This window comes from Amphimedon queenslandica, unplaced genomic scaffold (genome assembly GCF_000090795.2).
Source record: "Amphimedon queenslandica unplaced genomic scaffold, v1.1 AMPQUscaffold_13426, whole genome shotgun sequence".
Classification (NCBI taxonomy): domain Eukaryota; kingdom Metazoa; phylum Porifera; class Demospongiae; order Haplosclerida; family Niphatidae; genus Amphimedon; species Amphimedon queenslandica.
In genome coordinates this window covers 161,815-179,560 of record NW_003546338.1, presented here as the reverse complement: position 1 = coordinate 179,560, position 17,746 = coordinate 161,815, and the positions used below count along the sequence as shown (strand labels likewise).

The window sequence follows — 17,746 nt, the reverse complement described above, 5'->3', positions numbered from 1 at the left end:
GATCTAATTTTGCTAGCATGTCACTTTAATAGGGTTTTTAGTTGAAAAAAAACTAATTGCATGCTAATCTAGGTATTTAAAATTAAGTATCTATCTGTGCACATGCATGTGATTATTCTGATCAAGTATAAAGTAATGAGAACTTTAATTTAGAAACAATTTAAAAGGAAATTAACAAAAAAGCATTAATTTTTTATTTATATCAATCAAATAAGCTAAAATAAGCAGTCACTACAGTTTTCATGTTTATAATTTATTAGTTACTCAATATTTTTAAAAACCAATCTACTGGCTTTTTCATAGAATTGATGATTACTTTGCAACGATCTGCTACCTTGTCTCCAAATTTTTTCCTGAATGTTTCTGCTGTAACTTCTTTGACAAAATCTTCATTAATCTCAATACCTTGATCAAAAAGGTATTTTGTTGATTTGGTTGGGCTCAATTCGCTATGTAAGGATGAGGTGCTACTTTTAAAAGAAGTTCCCGCTCCTATTGATTGTATAGTAGAAGATGGAGATTTATTTTGGTCTTGTCCTTGTATCAATGATAAATCTGATTCACATTTAGCTGTGCCTAATCCTGGACTTATACTCACATCATTAGTATGTTCTGGTAGCTATAATTATAGTAAAACAGAAATATTTAATCCCTTTATATAGTAAAACAGTAATATTTAATCCCTTTATATATTCCATACCTTTAGTGTTTTGTTTTCTCTCTTGGGCTTTGGAGAAATTGGTGGACTTTGCTATAAATATTTTTATAATTATGACTATATAATTACAGGTAATATACCTTTGACGACTTCAGTTGTAGTGAATGTCGAGAACTTGATCTAGCTGGTATCCCAAGATTTTGTACGTCCTAAACAAGAGCACAAATAAAATTTATGGCTTAAATAATGTAATGTTTTTTTTACCTTTGATGTAGTTGTTGGAAAATCTTGAGCGGAATTACTTTTTCTCTACATGATTGAAACAGCATCACAATGTTACATAAAATCTTGAGCCTGATAAATATGCATTCATGCCTCATGCTATGTGTACAATGAACTGTAACTTTGTACTAATGATTTTATACTTTGTGTATGCATTTTGTAAGCATTAATATTAATACTTATTACCATAAAGAGTGGATTTGTTGCTCTGCGTGTGCGAGTAATTGGTGCTTGACTAGTTGCTTCTTTTTTTTCCATTTGCAAAAACATCTAGAGTAGAATGATTATAACTTTATTACCAGAGACTAAATAGCTCTAACTAACATTTCTGATATCATTAAAACTTTGTGCACCCTACACACAGTACAATTTCAATTATTTAAATTTCAAAACTCTATATACTTGTAGTTTCTCTGCTTTTTCTAATTTTTCTGGTTTCTCTGTTTTCTCTTTTTTTTTGTGTTTTCTCTTTTTCTTTTGTTTCATCTTCTGCAGATGCTATCTAATAATATTGTAATTATTTATAGTTTCTAATTTTATCTATATACCTTCAATTCTGGGATATTATGGTCTGTTTTTTCTGGTACATCTAATGATGGTATCTAAATGTATAATAAATAGTTACTACAATACCATTATGTTCTACCTGATCCACCTCTATAGTGCTGTCTTCATGCTTAAGTTTTATGCATAAATTATACAAAACTATTTAATTTATTATACCTTCTCACAATCTTCATCTGTATCACTATTATCTTCTTCCTTTAAAGTGTTGTATTATTATGCAAAAAAGTATAATAATTTACTTGTGGTATGGGAATATCAGTATCATCATCATCATCATATTTCAATGCTGCACGAATAAAATTCTAAATTTTAATATAAAGGGCAATTAAGTATTGTAATGACTATAAATATAATATTTACTGGTTTTGTATCATTCTCTCTGACAGCTTGTGCTTCTACCTAATATTTCTAAAAATAAATATATCACTCTTATAATCAGAAAGTCACTTTTATGCCTTGTCCTTTTAAAACCTCTCCTTTTTCTTTTTCTCTTTGTTCTTGATCACATTGTGATTCTCCTTGTGCATCACCTTGATGACTAAAGTCACCCTATTAAAAACAATTAAATTAAGTTTATTCTACTGTTTACATGACATACTTGCTTCTCTTGTTCCAAATCTCCATTATTTGCTTTATCGTCAGCTTTATTTGCAGCGACCATACGATCACTGTTTATTTTAAGAAAGAGATGTGTATCTTTCACTCGTAGGCAGCAAGCTTCCCAAAAACAGTTGAACCAGTTGTCCCGATCAGGAAGGTGAAGTGGTTGCAAACATCTCTTTGTTTTTTTGTAATCTCCAGTTGGTACAACAGGAACTTTGGTTGCAATGTTAGGATTTACTCCAACTTCACTAATAAGAAAGCTCTGAAGGCCCTCTTTCCATATTTTAAGACGACCTTGGAATCTTTTTTTCTCAACTTCTGTCCACTCTTCATCCAAAGCATTCTCTGTGTCTGATTCTGAATCATCTCTATCATCTCGTCTTGAAACGTCTTCTCTGTTAGCAAACGTGAGGACAAACACGGTGTAATTCCAAAAACCCTCACCAAACGCTTCCGTTAGCACTCTCATAGCATTCTTATCGTCATCTGTTAGACGTGTGTTGGTCATTTTGGTGCAGTAAACAATCAGACTAAGCTCTTGGCACGTATTTCTCATTTTCTCAATGTAGGCTTCATTATTTGATGTGCCATCTTGTAAACCAGGGGAATCAAACACTTTGATTGAGATGTTTTTGATGACTTTAGAATGCACTTCAACTTCAGTGGTACATCTTGTCGCTTGGGCCCCTTCCTTGGCAACTTCACATCCCAAGATGCCATTGATGAGGGTAGATTTCCCTTGACCAGTCTTCCCAGTGACCAGTATCCTCAATTCTGATTGGTTTTCTTTATTCCAGAGGGTTAAAAGTAGTGACTCAAGTGATTCTGGAGTATTTATACCAAAAATATCTCTTGGCATGTCAACAAAGACAGAATCAAACAATTTTTTAGCAATCCTATATCAAAAAATCATCATGTATAGATCTAATCATCTGGTATAAAAGTCTTACGTTTTAGCCATTGCTATAGAGCTCAAGTTTACTTCACAAAGATTGAGATAATACTGTACAAAGGTTACTGCTGGGATCTAGCTATTATACCTATTATACTACCAGTATATGCATGCTTATATAAACATTTCCAAGAAATATTGCCCATGCATATTTCAGGTGTATCCGCTCAGATTGACCTTTTATTTATACATGCTAAAGTATGGGCATTGTACACAATTTAATGTGGTCTATGGTCCATATTATATTAAAGACAATGAATTGATGCAAAACATGTAAAGCAGTTTGTACTTATTGTAGTAATTATAGCAATTGTTTTGGTAGCACAAAAGACAGAGCATAAAATCAATAGACTTGTAAAGTGCATTTGTTCATAAGCATTGCACATTAACACTACTGAGTTATGTAGGTATGGTCATGCACTTCTGGTCACAAAAAATAATGAATCCACCTTAAAACGCACCTGGGTACAATCCACCTGTACATGCATCAAGCATGTGGCATGGGCCACCAGCCACACTGCATACATATACAGGTAGTCTAATATACAAGACTAACAGGAGGATGGTACCCATATGCAGGTGGGTTTATACTATTTTCTTGTGACTAGAAGTGCTGAATAGCACAATGGTGCAAAGACAAAATATAATCCATAATATCTAATAATGAATTTCTTTATCTACATCCATTATGTAAACTACATTATATAGCTGATATTTTTCCTAGGTATTGTAGTATTTCCAGGAAAATTCCTGGTACAATGAAGAGTGTGGCCTGTGGTATGAGGAGGTGTTGTGCTAATACTTTTTGTGACAGTAATTGTAGATAATAGTATCTGCTGTATATGACCCAGCAAATCCACCTTTTGGTAGTATTTGTTATATTTGATTTTAATCTCAATTTTTGAAATTATGATTGATGATAATTGCTATGGTCACATTGCCTTCAAAATACATATAGTTCTTTTGCATCGTGAAACTTGCCTCAATAGCTAATGAATTATCAAAATTAAAGAACCAATGCATGCATCAATAATTATGTATTGACCTCTCTCTCTCCCTGCCCACTATCAAAGTACAAATAAAGAGATTTTTATGATCTCATTTTTTAGACTATTTTGATTCCACAGATCCCTGTACTTTCCACTTTTTTATGCCCCTGCTCCAGCTGTCACCAAAAGTCTCCTGCTCACTCGCAACTCTCTCGTGGTTTCTAACTGTTATGCCCCCACCCAGGTCCAGCAGGTGTTGTGGTAACTAGGGTCACTTGGTGAACAAGGCAGCTCCCTGTTAGGAGGTAACCTCAGGTGTTAGAGAAGTCCCCAATTATTGCTGGGAATCAGACGTTCTCCCCCTGAGATTGCTACATGACTCACATCTTGTCAGGTTTTCTGCTCAGAACTAATCACGGGTCAACTCTATAATCAATCACCAATCAATCTATCCAGTACTTTTATTTCAATTATTTTTTAAAAATTATATAATTATTAATTATCACTGATTATGTTGCTGTTATTTTTCCTTTTTATTCATGCTTGCACACACAAATCCTAACAGTAATATATATCTAACTTTATATTTTATCTCTGGGTATCTGCAGCTCTTGCAGTTATTTCTTCAAGATGTCTCTATTCCTTGTCTATCCCTCTCTCTCCTTCTGTACTTTATATCCTACCCATCTTGTAAAATCATTATTAAATTAAAGTAAATCAAATTAACTGCCTATAAAATTTTGTGTAAAAAAAGAAAATTAGTGCAGAGTGGTCTAAAAAACTACAGTCACAACGGAGAGCAGATCAAACCTGTTGCCAATGAATCAGAATAAATACCAACTGGTAAAAACGTACCATATAGCGCTTTATTTTGGCGGTGCTTTATTTTGACGATTTTGCTGTAAAATTGTAATTAGCGGTTTTTAATTTGGCAGTTTTTGTGTACATGTGCATTACTGAGCATGCGCAATAATGATTGGCAGTTTTGTTTTGATATTGGTGATTTTGCTTGCAAACCGCCAATCGCCAAAATAAAACTCCGCCAAATTAAAGTGCTATATGGTATCACATAAACTTTGTGGTCAGTCTGTCCCTATTGCTTTTGAAACAAGTGCTACTTCTTCAACCTTCATATCAGACAATTCTGCTTATGGAGCCTTTTAACTAATGAAATTACTATTAATGTTTTTTTTCATTTATAAGTCTAGTGACCTAATTAGCATACTGTGGTTGGAAAGGAATGTGCACATATAGGACAGATCATTGTTGTGATAATTATTTCCAAAAATTCATTGCAGATAAATTAGCCACTTTGCAAAAATTTTCATGGTGTTTCAGTTTGTGGTTTTTGTGTTTAAAATATTATTATATACCCTCTAAATGGATTTAGGAACATTCATAGCCACAAAACCGAACTCACTATAAATATTCACTTTTAATTTATAACATGACATTAAATCTTAAGTCAATGAGTTCAGTTATAATGTACTATCTAGTCTATCTAGAGCTAAAGGTTCTCTTTTTTAGTCACATACACTCAATAGCGGCACAAACAAAAATTATGTATAATACTATAGCAGCATGGATCTAGCACAATATTAAGGATAATAGCTTAACTAATAAGTTATTTCTACTTCATTTTTCTACCTAAAAGATCTAGTACAACAGCATTAGCTTCAATAGGTTCTCGGAGCCTGGAACTATCACTTTCATGTTTCTGCAACTGAGAGGCAATTTGAATATTTTTTGAAACCATTTGTAGACCTTGTTGAATTTTCTTTAACTCCTCAAACAGTTCTTTATATTCTGATGTATGATGACGAGATCTACTTTTGTAATCAGATTCCATTTTTTCTAAATCGAGATAGGTAGTTTTAGGTCTACTATATATGTGATCAAACTCATTAGCTTGGTGAAATATGCTTGATAACTGATCATGAAATTTTATTAAAGTAATATCATCATCTGGTAGTAAATAAGGTGAATGAAGCAACTGCTTTATGCTTTTAAAGGCAAGCTTCACTTTTTCTTCCAGTAATTCTCTCCTCTCTCTAAATTCTTCATTTTGCCCCCTGATCAGTTTGTGTTGAAATGTTTTAACATGTTGATCGTATGATGTACTATTTTGTTCCAACTCCCTATATTTTTCTTTTTTTGGCTCAAAGTTTATTTTGCGGTCACAAACTTTGCAAAAATCATTAATAATCATATGCTCTTTTAGCTTTTTGATAAATGTTTTCATAGCCTGATGCTTGTGATCTGATTTTCGTATAACTAGGATCTTGAATACCGGTACTTGCTTGGCAGTGTCTTCCAATTTATGATCACCATTACTAGAAATATTATCTTGTTTAATTTTGCAAATTGGCTCAAAATACTTAAGTGCTTCAATTATGTCACCACATAAAATTCGGTTATATTCAATTTTCTTGCCATCAAACCAAATTTGATTCATTGTCTTATTTTGAGCTTCACTTAGCAGTTCATCGAAAACATTAAAAATATCTTTAAAACACGAAACAGCAATTATTTTATTGTAAATTTTTTTTGCAAAGAATGGTACAACTTCTGATGCAGATGGTTGTAATTCTGTTGCTAAGAGGGTGCAGTTCTTATAATAAAAACCATCTGGCTTGGATTCAGCAATAAGTATATTGGTATACAGTGTCAGAATTAAAATGAAATAGCATATCATAACTTGATGATTTTCATGACTAAGAAAACAGGAGGCACAATTATTTTGAAGCAGTATGAGTATATTTTGTAGGAGCGATAAAGCATCTCGGTACTTAAGTCTATATATTTCACTTTCCTTGCTACATGACTCTATTATAGAAAACTCTGGAGAAACTAGAATATTAAAGTTGTTTATAACGAAGCTAAAAATTTGAGGCACAAAGAATGTTTTATCATGTTCATACATTGAAATAAAAAATATTGAAGAGATGCTCTGAACTATTAAAATATAAAGAAGGTTTTCACATGATATAGATGCTAAAGTTTCGGGTGAATGAATTATTTTTTGAAGTAGCTCATTATTGGTGCTGCTTAAAAATTCTGTCATGGAAAAGGGAAAATCAATCCACGAGCAAAAAATATGACTAGAATCAGCTTCAATACAAAACTTGATATCTACTGTTTTGGTATTCTTTAATTCATCACGAAGTTCAATTGTACTACCAGTGGTGATTAAACTTAGTCTCCATAATTTTATGCACTGATCTAGTGAATTGAAATTTTGGCAAATTTGTTTATTCAAAACTTTCTTATACTCAGCCTTGCACATGTTAAGAATAGCTGTGTTAGCTTGAATAGATTGCAAATGATGTTGTTGCCAGGCAGAATTTTGAAAAATATTGAAAAGAGTGAAGGGAGCCAATAAGATATTTAATAGATGCATCTGTATCTTGGAATCAAAAAAGTTATGAAAAGTCGCACACAATTCAATATCACCAATTATGTAAGGGTATTCAGAGCTGGAGCTTTTTCTAAAAAATGAGAGTGATTCAGCAGCATCTTTCTCGCTAATTTTTGTTAGCCAACTTTCATAGCACTTTTTAAAATGTTCCTGAATTTTTTGATTCAAGTTTTCTCTTGAAATAGAAGTGCTATTTAATTGTAGTTGAAGCCAATGGGCTTGACATGGTGGAACTAAAACAGAATTATCTGGAAGCAATTGCATTTGGTTTAATTCGAAGTATAGCAATATCCATTTAGATTCAGTCTGAGATATTTTTCTGGTTTGGAAAACTTTTGACAATCGTGTTGCTCTCAAAGAAAATTTGAGCACATCAGTAGCAGACGGGTTTTCAAGCATGGAATAAAGAATATTTACAGCTTCTATCACTCCACCTTCATTTTGGAGCTCTTCAAACATACAAATTGCCTTTTTGCATGCTGATATATCACAACAAAATTTAGCTTTTAGCATCAATACTTGAGCATCAAAATTTTTATTACAAAATTTAGTCATTGCACGCTCCAATGATTCTACAGTTTTTTTCACATCACCTTCACCAGCTAGTTTGGCATATGCACGACAAAGTAAAAATTTTATTTCTTGGTCTTGGTCCATAATTTCTGCAATTTCTAAACCTCGGTCATAAAGACCATGTTTCCAAGAATATTCTAAAACTTTGCTGTATTCATCAGATAAAATGTAAAAATCTAAGACATCATCATGAAACTTGTATACTGCCAGATACTTAGCTACTAAATTTTTGTCTTTTAACTCATTAGTTATCACTTCTTTAACAAATGATTCGCTTTCATTTTTCATGAAATATCTTACACATTTATGGGCCAAATTTCTAACTTCAAAATCTTCAATAGTAACTTTAACTCCATATTCTATAGCTTTTTTTAGTGCTCTGATATTCTGTTTAGAAGCTAAAAGTTGCGATATAACCCTGTTCCATCTTCTTCTTTCTTCACATAATCTAATAAAATCGTCATATTCTTCAGCTAATATATAAAACTCGCCAGCTAGCTTTATCTATAAATTAAAAATAAATCAAAACATGTTATACATAGATTTAGTGGCTCACTTTTCCAAGTTTTTCTAAAAATTGAGCAATTTCATCATAGCAATGTATTTTTTCATCCTTGGAAATTTTAAAAGTTGCTGCTTTAAAGCACTTTGCAGCTCTAATGAGCACTTTTCTGTCATTAAGAATGCTGCCAGCTTTTAAAAAGTATCCTGCTGCATTCAAGAATTTACATTTTTTGGCTTCCATAAAAGCATGAACTTGGTATAAACGACTTGCATCTTGAGCTCTCAAGTAAGAAGTTTGAGCCTGTTCCCACAATTGCCTTGACATGAAAAAATCTCCAGCTGCCTTCCATTCTTCTGCTGTGCTCTCTTCAGTTGTAAAGTCAATGACAGATTCATTGAATTCTTTTATTAGGCCTTTTTTAACGAAAAATTCATACATTGGATGTTGACTTTCACTCTCATTATCAAAGTTGTCATAGATCCATAAATTTCTTTTCGCACGAGTGAGTGCTGTATACAAACATTTTAGTTCAGCATTAAGAGCCTTGTGCTCAGATTCAACAAAATTTTTTAAAACAGGAATATATTTTGTGGCTATTTTCTTTTTAGATTTTTCAACTTCTAAACAAGTATAGGCACTCACAAGTTCCCAGCTTTTTATGCTAACCTGCAATAATTAAGAAAAATTGTATAATAAAAATGCAACACGTTTATGCCTTACTTGTGAGTTAGAAAAAAAATTAAAAAGTAAAATATCATTAAATTCAAGCCCTTTTGCTTCAAGAACTGTAAATACAAGAGAATTCTTAAGTGATTCTGGAATTACAGTCTCTTTTGATGGAATAATGACAGCTTGATGAGCTCCAAAATCAATCTCACGCACTTCATCCATTGCAAATTGATTCCTAGCTAACATATCTTCAGGACTTCTGTCATGACAGAGAAGTAATGGTTTACGAGTAGGCATCACATCAGAATATGTGATATTTTCAATACTTTTTGGTATAGCATCAAATGAATCTTTAAAAAACCGACCCAGTAACTCAATTACACTATTTGCAATATTTACTATTCCAGCATGTGCCCTGTAATTAACAGTCAAGTAGTGTAGTTCATCAGGGACAACAACTTTACCTTGATAAATTTTCAAACATTTTAATTCATAAAACAGAGAACGAACATCAGTAAATCTGAATGATACTCCCCTCATTATACTCTGGGCTGAATCACCACACAGAAAGTTCCCATTGGGACAGTGAGATAAACTAAGAAGCAAATAAAGCTCAGCTTCAGTGAAATCTTGAACTTCATCAATATAAAAATTGTGAATAATACATGAAAACTTTGAGCGATGCTTGTAAAGATGGTGAAGTAAATCGCATTCATCAAAATACTCCTGTCCCTTTTCCATTGGGTATTTGCAATATTTTTGGTATTCTTGAAACAATGTGTATATAACTTCTCTGTTTTGTGTAAAATTTGGTGCCTTACTTTTGCCGATTTTGAAGTATTCTTCTTTTGAGAGATAGCCATTCACAGATGTAAGAGAGAGAATTGATCCCTTGATAAAGGATTTAATTTCTTGCCAAACTAAAATCGGGTCAATTTTCATTGTTTTCAAAATTTTATGAGATGCTATCTTGTCCCAAATTTGATTTTGAAATAACGATGCAGTAACTTCTATCATTGTTCTACCAGATTTACAGCCATCAGTGACAATATCTCTATGTAATTCATTTTCATTTTCATCTTCAGAATCAGACTCGAACTCAACTACATCATCCAATGAGCCGATATTTTCTTCATTGAACAATTGCTCTGAATTTGCAATTATGTCACGAAGCTCTCCGTTGTTCCATCTAAAATAAGAATCGTTGCTAAGAGTACTATCCATCAACATTAGCAAACGCCTTGAAGTAATAAAAAGGGGGAAATGTTGTAGATCATTAAACGAGGTTGGCAATGCTGCATGCTCTAATCCTAAATGCTTCTTGTGCAATAAATGGTGACTGGAAACCAAGTCATAAAACCTATGCTTGACTTCTTGACAAAGATAAGGACTCTTGGTTACAAACACTTGATGTAAGTGATCACATTTGTCTTCGCCAGGAACTGCTTGTTCTTCTGTTTTAGACATGCAGCTGGCTAAAAGTTCATCATTTGATTCAGAAGGTTCTTCAATCTTGCTATTTTGTCTCCAATGAGTTAAGCGAGGAATGATTGGTTCATCAGTGTCGTTAAGTATTTCCCAGTAATGACGAAACTCTTCCCACATACGTGAAAGGCAACAGGTTGTTTTGCCTGTCCCAGAACGCCCAACAACTAAAATAGTACTCTCCTGGTAAGACATGTTAGCAATAGCAGTCTCATCAGGATCCATATCAACAATGCAATGCTCTTGATATGACAACTTTAGAGGCAAGCCCAATCTACTAACTGATGGGCTGTTTCTTATCATTTTTAGAACATACTCAGGTAAAGAATAAATTGGTACTGCTCCATATTCATCTTTCATCATAAATAAGACCTCCTTTGATGTTTCACTAGGCACACTGACCGGTTTGTAACATGATGGTTTGCCTTCAGAAATGAGGTCAACTGTATACACCCCACCTTCTTCTCTACCACGCTTGATCCAATTCTCTGCATTTTTCACTGCCTTGTCTAATTTTTTGTGATCTATTATTACATCTACAATCACCAGTACTTTACAATGGCTGTGTCTTGAAGGACAATATAAAACTGTTTTATACCAAAGTACTCTTTTTGCTGAATCAACATTTCCTTGATACATTGTTTGAACTTTTGAATGCGCCTTTTTGTTAAGTCTGGCTTTAGCCTGACCACAAGCAAGCTTTTTAATGGTACATAACACACGCTCAACTAACTTAGGTTGAGCAGTTTCAAAAAATTTCTTGACACGTGGAGAACAAAATACCTCATACTTTGCTTCTTCATTTAAAATCTTAAGTTCTTCAGCATCACCTTCACTCTCATCTATGATGTCATTGACATCATGGTTTTCATTTGTAGGATGACTAGTCGGATTGACTGGTCTTTTAGATGCAAAATAACTTGAGTCTTCATCCAATGCATTTACTAAAAGCCGTTCCATTTTCTTATAGGTCATAGTTTCAACATGCAGAGGGGTGCGTTTTGATTTGTCAGCTTGATGGGAACTTCGCTTATAAGTAGATCTGGTGTCAAGGGAGCTGCTTGGACTAATTTTCTTGACGGGGTTAAGGGCAATAGAATCATTAAATTGGTCTGTTTTATCAAGTGCTTCTTTTTGATCTAGACCTTCACTTTCAGGAATAGCTTTTAGGGACATCTTTTGATTTTTTACTTTTTTCCCCACAGTATGAGGATAGGAATGTAAAGAGCTTGCTTTCCTGAGAATCATTAAACGCTTATCATTCTTATCATCGCAATAGTCTTCTGCACTGAGGCCATCACAGTCCTTAATACAGGGATCTATCTTTTTTTCATTGCAAAGAAAGCGGCATATTTCAATGCTAACTTCATCACATTCAGTTTCCTTCATAACAACATGTAAAGGAGTCATCTTCTTATCATCATAAAGACACTTAGAAACATCTGTTTTACCACAAACCAGCTTCAAAATGTGAAGAGACTCTAAATAAAAATAAAAAATTTTTAGATATATTATTGCGTTAGTCTATGATTATTTCTAAAAATTGTTTAAAATACTTGGAATGCATGTATATCTGTGGTAAGTGGTAACATACATTACATGACAAGACCTACTTGCTTGAAGAGCCAGCTCTGTAGCAGCATGAACAACTGTCCCACCGCTACCACTGTAAGCAGCTTCTAAGCCAATGACATCTGCTCCATTTTCTAGTAAAATACATATTAGTTCAACCCGCTCGGGCTCAATTGTGTAGCTTTCAATTCTATCAACAATTAACTTAACAGCTTCGTGTAGAAGACTTGAATCGAAAGAAACACCTGCGCTGACTAGCTTCTCAAGAAATGATACATCAGAAAGAAGGAGAAATTTTGGATACTTTAAAACATCACAAAGATTAATCTTTGATGTATCAATGCAGCCAGATTCCAAAATAGCCATGGCAAATTTTCTTCTCTTATCTATTTCTATCTTATCAGAGCAGAAGCAAAAATTTAGAAGCTCTCCCTTTTTTTCAGGACTGCAGCGTGTCTGAAGAAATTCTTTAAATGTTTCCACATCAAAGTATTTTGAAAAACCTTTGACGACATCGACTGTGAAAGATTTCATCTGTTCAAGGAACAATGATGCTATAATTAGGTTCTTTTCCTTACAGGCGAAAGTAGCCATTTTCTGAAGTTTAGAAGGAGAGACATTGCATTTTGACATAAGAAATGTGATGATTTCAGGCTTATCATCCAGGACAAGTGCATTAAGCAGAGACAGGGTTAGATTATTCATGTAATGCATATCATGCAGTAATTGGTAGATATTTAGAGATAACACGCCTTCCTCGTACAACCATTGTGAACATGTGTGAGACTCTGTTACAAATTTGCCCTCAACTATGACATTTCTGAAAGGCTCACATTTATTGATGAGAAAACTAATTACTTCTTTCTTTAATGAAGCATCTAAGTGAGGAAGAAAGCACTTCAGTGCAGAAAAAAGGCCAGAGACATTGGCAGTATTAAGACATTTCTCAGGAATGAGTGAAATAAAACCTATAAAAATTATGATTATTATTGCTATGAATTAGCTTGCTACATACCATCACCATAGGTCAAAACAAGAATGACAGTTTTCACAAGTACATGAGTATCAGGATTAGTTTTTGATTTTGACAAGTAGTCACAAAACATTTTAATTGTAGCTTCACTTGGATTTTGAAAGAAAGTCTTACTATTCGCTGCAGCATCAGTATACTCCTCTAAATAAGCCTCCCAATGTCTTGCATTCTACATAATACAAAAAAAAATAATGAGGTTCTTTTACATAATGATGCTGGTTGCTTAGCAAATAATTATTATAATAAAAGAGTTAATGACTAAGTTTTATTACATGTATAACAGCACAACAATAATGTTAATGAGAGTATAAAATAGTATATAAATATACCTTTCCTGCATCTTCAATATTGTCTATGATGACAGTGTCTCCAATGATCAATTTGTTAACTCCAATGTCTTTAAGGCATGCTGTCTTGTCTTCAGCTTGAGAAATAAGATCATGCATTACTTCATTAGGAGCACAGAATGTTGATTCAACAAATGAATCTGTAGCAATTTCTATTTTAAGAAGATGAAGGTAGTCACCATAGTCGTAAAGTGCTCTTTTGATAAATTCTTTAAACTCCAATATTGTGAGATGCTCAGCTAATGATGTTTGCAGCCCCAGGATTATCATACATTGATACATGGAATAATCAAAACATTCATTCTCTTTTTGAAGCTCTTCAGCCAGAGATATACTTGCCAAATTTTTTTGATGATTATTATTCTCAAATTCGTAAGTTAGTATGACTTTAAAACCATCAGAGAGTTTAAAGTTTTCAGCTATTTTAACAAGTATAGAATAATTGAAGAAAGAGCAAAACGTAGTATGTAGGACAAAAAATATATCATCAATGTCATTTGCATCTTTCACTTTGCTTTGACACTCCTTGTTAGGGTGGTATGAAATAATAAATTTTCCAAGATCATCAATATTGATATTTGCAGTTTCCACTACTTTTTTAAATTCAAAAATGAATTCTCTCAAATTAGATACATGCTCGTCAACTTGAAGAGTTTGATCAGCCAGAAGTATTCCTAAATTATAATATACTAAATGTAAATCAGACCAAGGGTCAATTACAATTGTAATTGTAACTAAAGACTTAATTGCTTAAGCCTTAACAAAACTTCATTAGAATTATTATCAAAATTGAGTTGTATCAAATCAATATAGACTAGGCCTGGCGATAGTAGTAATATCACTGTCACGATATTTTCTAACTCTAATATCACAATAGTAAACATATCACGATAGTTCAGCCATAGGGTTTACATGTGGAAATACAATGATTTATTTAAGGATGTAGTTGTTGTACTTAACTAATACATCTATTATTTTGTATAATCACACTACACATGCATAATAATACTAGTTAATTTAAATTTATTTAATCCAAATTTTCAACGAGAAACACTGTCCCACTTCACATGCTGCTAATGTAGCAGGGACAGTGAAAACCTTGAAGCAAGCTGTGCTAGCAAGTCATACTACTCTATGAGTGGAAGTTGCTATTGATTAGAACTTAGAAGATGATTACAGCTATTTATGTGCATGCTCCATACACATGTGATAACTATCGTAATAGTTAGAATAACAGTCGTGATAGTTAGAAATATTACAGTATCACTGTCACGATAGTTGTACACTATCACGATAGTTGTACACTATCACGATAGTGCAACTATCGATACTATCACCCAGCCCTAATATAGACACAAGGGAAATGTTCAGATTAGGTTTCTCAACTGAGCAAGCTAAACAGCAAACCCCATGAGCTGGCAAGAAGCTAAGCACTATACTGAAAAACCCTGATTGTCATGCTTTCATCTAGGTGTGTACAGTGCACAAGTACATAATTATGATCATGTAATGTGAAGTGATTACTGAAGTAGATTTGGTATTAATTTTGTCAAAAATGGCAAAAAAATTCTCCATTTTTATATTTTTTTCTAATGCATATACATGTTTTGATGTTGTATATCTAATTTGAGCTATTTCAATCAAAACTGGATTTTTACAAGTTGTTAAAGTTAATCAAAAATCAGGCCAAAGTCCCTACAAAAATTTTGGATGAATTTTGACAAAAATGAAAAAGAAAAAATTCTCCATTTTTATAATTTTTTTCTGATATATATACCATACAAAATGATTTATTGGCAAGGAATTAATATTGGCAATTGGCAGTAGAATCTATGAAGAAATTGCCAACATAAAATCCGTCATTTTGTTTCAATCTGAGCATGCTCAATGGCACGTGGCACAAAATCGCCAATATATAATCCACCATTTTAAAAGCAAGCCATGTTTCTGTTTCATGAAAAACATATCAAAATGTAAATGAAATCACTTGTACTTCAACATGGCTACATGTAAGTTGTGAGGTTTTGTAATTGACCACAGGTCTGATATAAATTATTAAATCTTATTTACCTTGATATTCATCTTTTATCTTATCAGCAACAATAGATAGCAATGGAGGATGTTCGTTCAATATTTGAAGCAACCTATGAAATTTTTCTCTCTGCCGGGCCACAACTCGTAGTAGGCCATTAATTATTACATAACTTTGAGTTTCACAGCTTGCCATTCCTTTGATCCTCTGATATGCCATCCAAGTAACAAAACCATGTGTGACCAGGTCTAACACCAGCCTCATTGGCTCAATATTCGCTTCGTGGAGTTTCCAGGTATATCTCTGCAAAATTTTCAGCTCCACAGAAGAGCATTCCTCTTCCTCAGGCTCTGTCATGGAATCGGCCTCAGCATTGATACTACGTATGGCCTCAGGCTCAGCGGCCATGATGCCTAGCTATGGAATTATGAGAAACCAACGCACTCGTAACCAACCGCACCCTTAAGAGAATACAGTGCTTGTAGTATAGCGTGTGGGTGTATCAAAGGCTGCAAGGCACCGCCACGAGTTTATATAGTGGAGACCACAGCAGGACTGCAGGAGTAGTTATTAGAAGCGTCATCTAACTGGCAATACTGTACTGATAGCTAGACGACAGTGCCCTTAATACAACCACACACTATAAACACAGCTGTCTCAACATCTTTTGAAAAAAATGTAGATCTATATACTGTCAACGAGTTTGTATACATTAACATGGGTTTTAAAACTTCTGCTAGATAAATATTATCAATGAAATTGAAACATTAATAATAATAGTTAATTTCAATTTTTCTGCGTGTTTATTAATAATAATTGTTTAAAAATAGTAATAGTTAATATTTTCAATATCAAAAAAAAAGAGATGAAATTGCTTGTACTAATTAATAGTCAATAAAATTCATTAAATATGATCTGGACTGGATAAAAAAGAGTTTGCAGGAACAAAGAAGAGATCTTATCAAAAAGCTATCGAACATGACATTATTTTAAAATTTAAAATAGTCTTCTTACCTCAGACCTTATCTTTCTCACTGACGGGTAAACTGTCAACTATTTTAAATTTAAGTGTTAGAAAATCCCTTTTTGTGGATGAAATGACTCACTTTGACTGAAAAGCTGAAACTACAAAAAATTTATTAATTAAAATTCAAAATACCTATACTCTTCATTTCAAAATTTAAATACTTGCACTCTTAATTTCCATTTCAACATTTAAATTTAAATTTCAGCTGCATTGGAAGTTATGATGAGGTGCAGTGTGCTTACCTCTTGGCTATGTGCAGGTTATTGTGATTAAAACATTCAGCTAGTGTGTCTGAAGGTGACGCAATGCATCACTAGGATCAACTCTAGTCAACTCATTGTACATGTACATGTACCTTCAAAAATAAAATAAGAATTACAAAATACAAAAAATACTAAGTTTAATTTTGCTTTCGTATTATGCAGGCACATTTTTGTAATAGATTTTCTTGTGCTTGACTCTTTGCCTAAAAAACCAACAAAACTTAATGACATCCAACACACTCCTTTTTCCCAAGGCCCAGGCTCATATTATATTATAATTCTATGTACTTTCATAGTCTACATGTCATTGAGTCTCAGTGAGGAGGCACTGGGAGTCCCTGGATTAGCTCCAAACAAGTAGTGGGCGTTGTTTGTGGAGTCATGCACAAGCTGGTATGCATATCAAGGGCATGGAGAGGGAGAGATGGAAGTGACCTTTGACTTTCAGACGACAAAAATTTATAATAATAATTACCAATTCACTGTGCCTTTTTTTGAGGATCAACCCGATTACTGTACAAGATGGTTTATTGGCGAGGAATTAATATTGGTGATTGGCAGTCATCACCAGTATAAAATCTACCATTTCAATCTGAGCATGCTCAATGGCATGTGGCCCAAAATCGCCAGTATAAAATTCACCAATTAACTGTCCATAGGCAAATTTGCCCAATTTCACTCTTGTCAATAGATCTTGTACGGTATGTCTTTTCTTTGATAACGCACTTTACTTCTTACCGTTTTTCAGTTGTGTAGACTGAGTCTTCACTG

General features: G+C 33.3%; 2 protein-coding genes across 2 annotated transcripts; both read right to left on the bottom strand.

Moving 5' to 3' along the window:
- Positions 1–1,277: 1,277 nt before the first annotated feature.
- On the bottom strand, positions 1,278–3,482 carry LOC109581662 (uncharacterized). Its single transcript, XM_019995979.1, has 10 exons — positions 3,061–3,482; positions 2,106–3,006; positions 1,955–2,056; positions 1,868–1,906; positions 1,747–1,809; positions 1,664–1,702; positions 1,587–1,616; positions 1,489–1,542; positions 1,343–1,442; positions 1,278–1,294 (listed from the first exon to the last, which is right to left on the bottom strand). The coding sequence occupies exons 1-10, from the start codon at positions 3,069–3,071 to the stop codon at positions 1,278–1,280; spliced, it is 1,356 nt and encodes a 451-aa protein (XP_019851538.1). The 5' UTR covers positions 3,072–3,482.
- Positions 3,483–5,432: 1,950 nt separating this feature from the next.
- Positions 5,433–16,093, bottom strand: LOC109581679 (uncharacterized). The gene is made up of 7 exons (XM_019995996.1): positions 15,724–16,093; positions 13,636–14,327; positions 13,289–13,475; positions 12,315–13,241; positions 9,268–12,182; positions 8,599–9,213; positions 5,433–8,546 (listed from the first exon to the last, which is right to left on the bottom strand). The coding sequence occupies exons 1-7, from the start codon at positions 16,091–16,093 to the stop codon at positions 5,682–5,684; spliced, it is 8,571 nt and encodes a 2,856-aa protein (XP_019851555.1). The 3' UTR covers positions 5,433–5,681.
- Between the last annotated feature and the right edge of the window lie 1,653 nt (positions 16,094–17,746).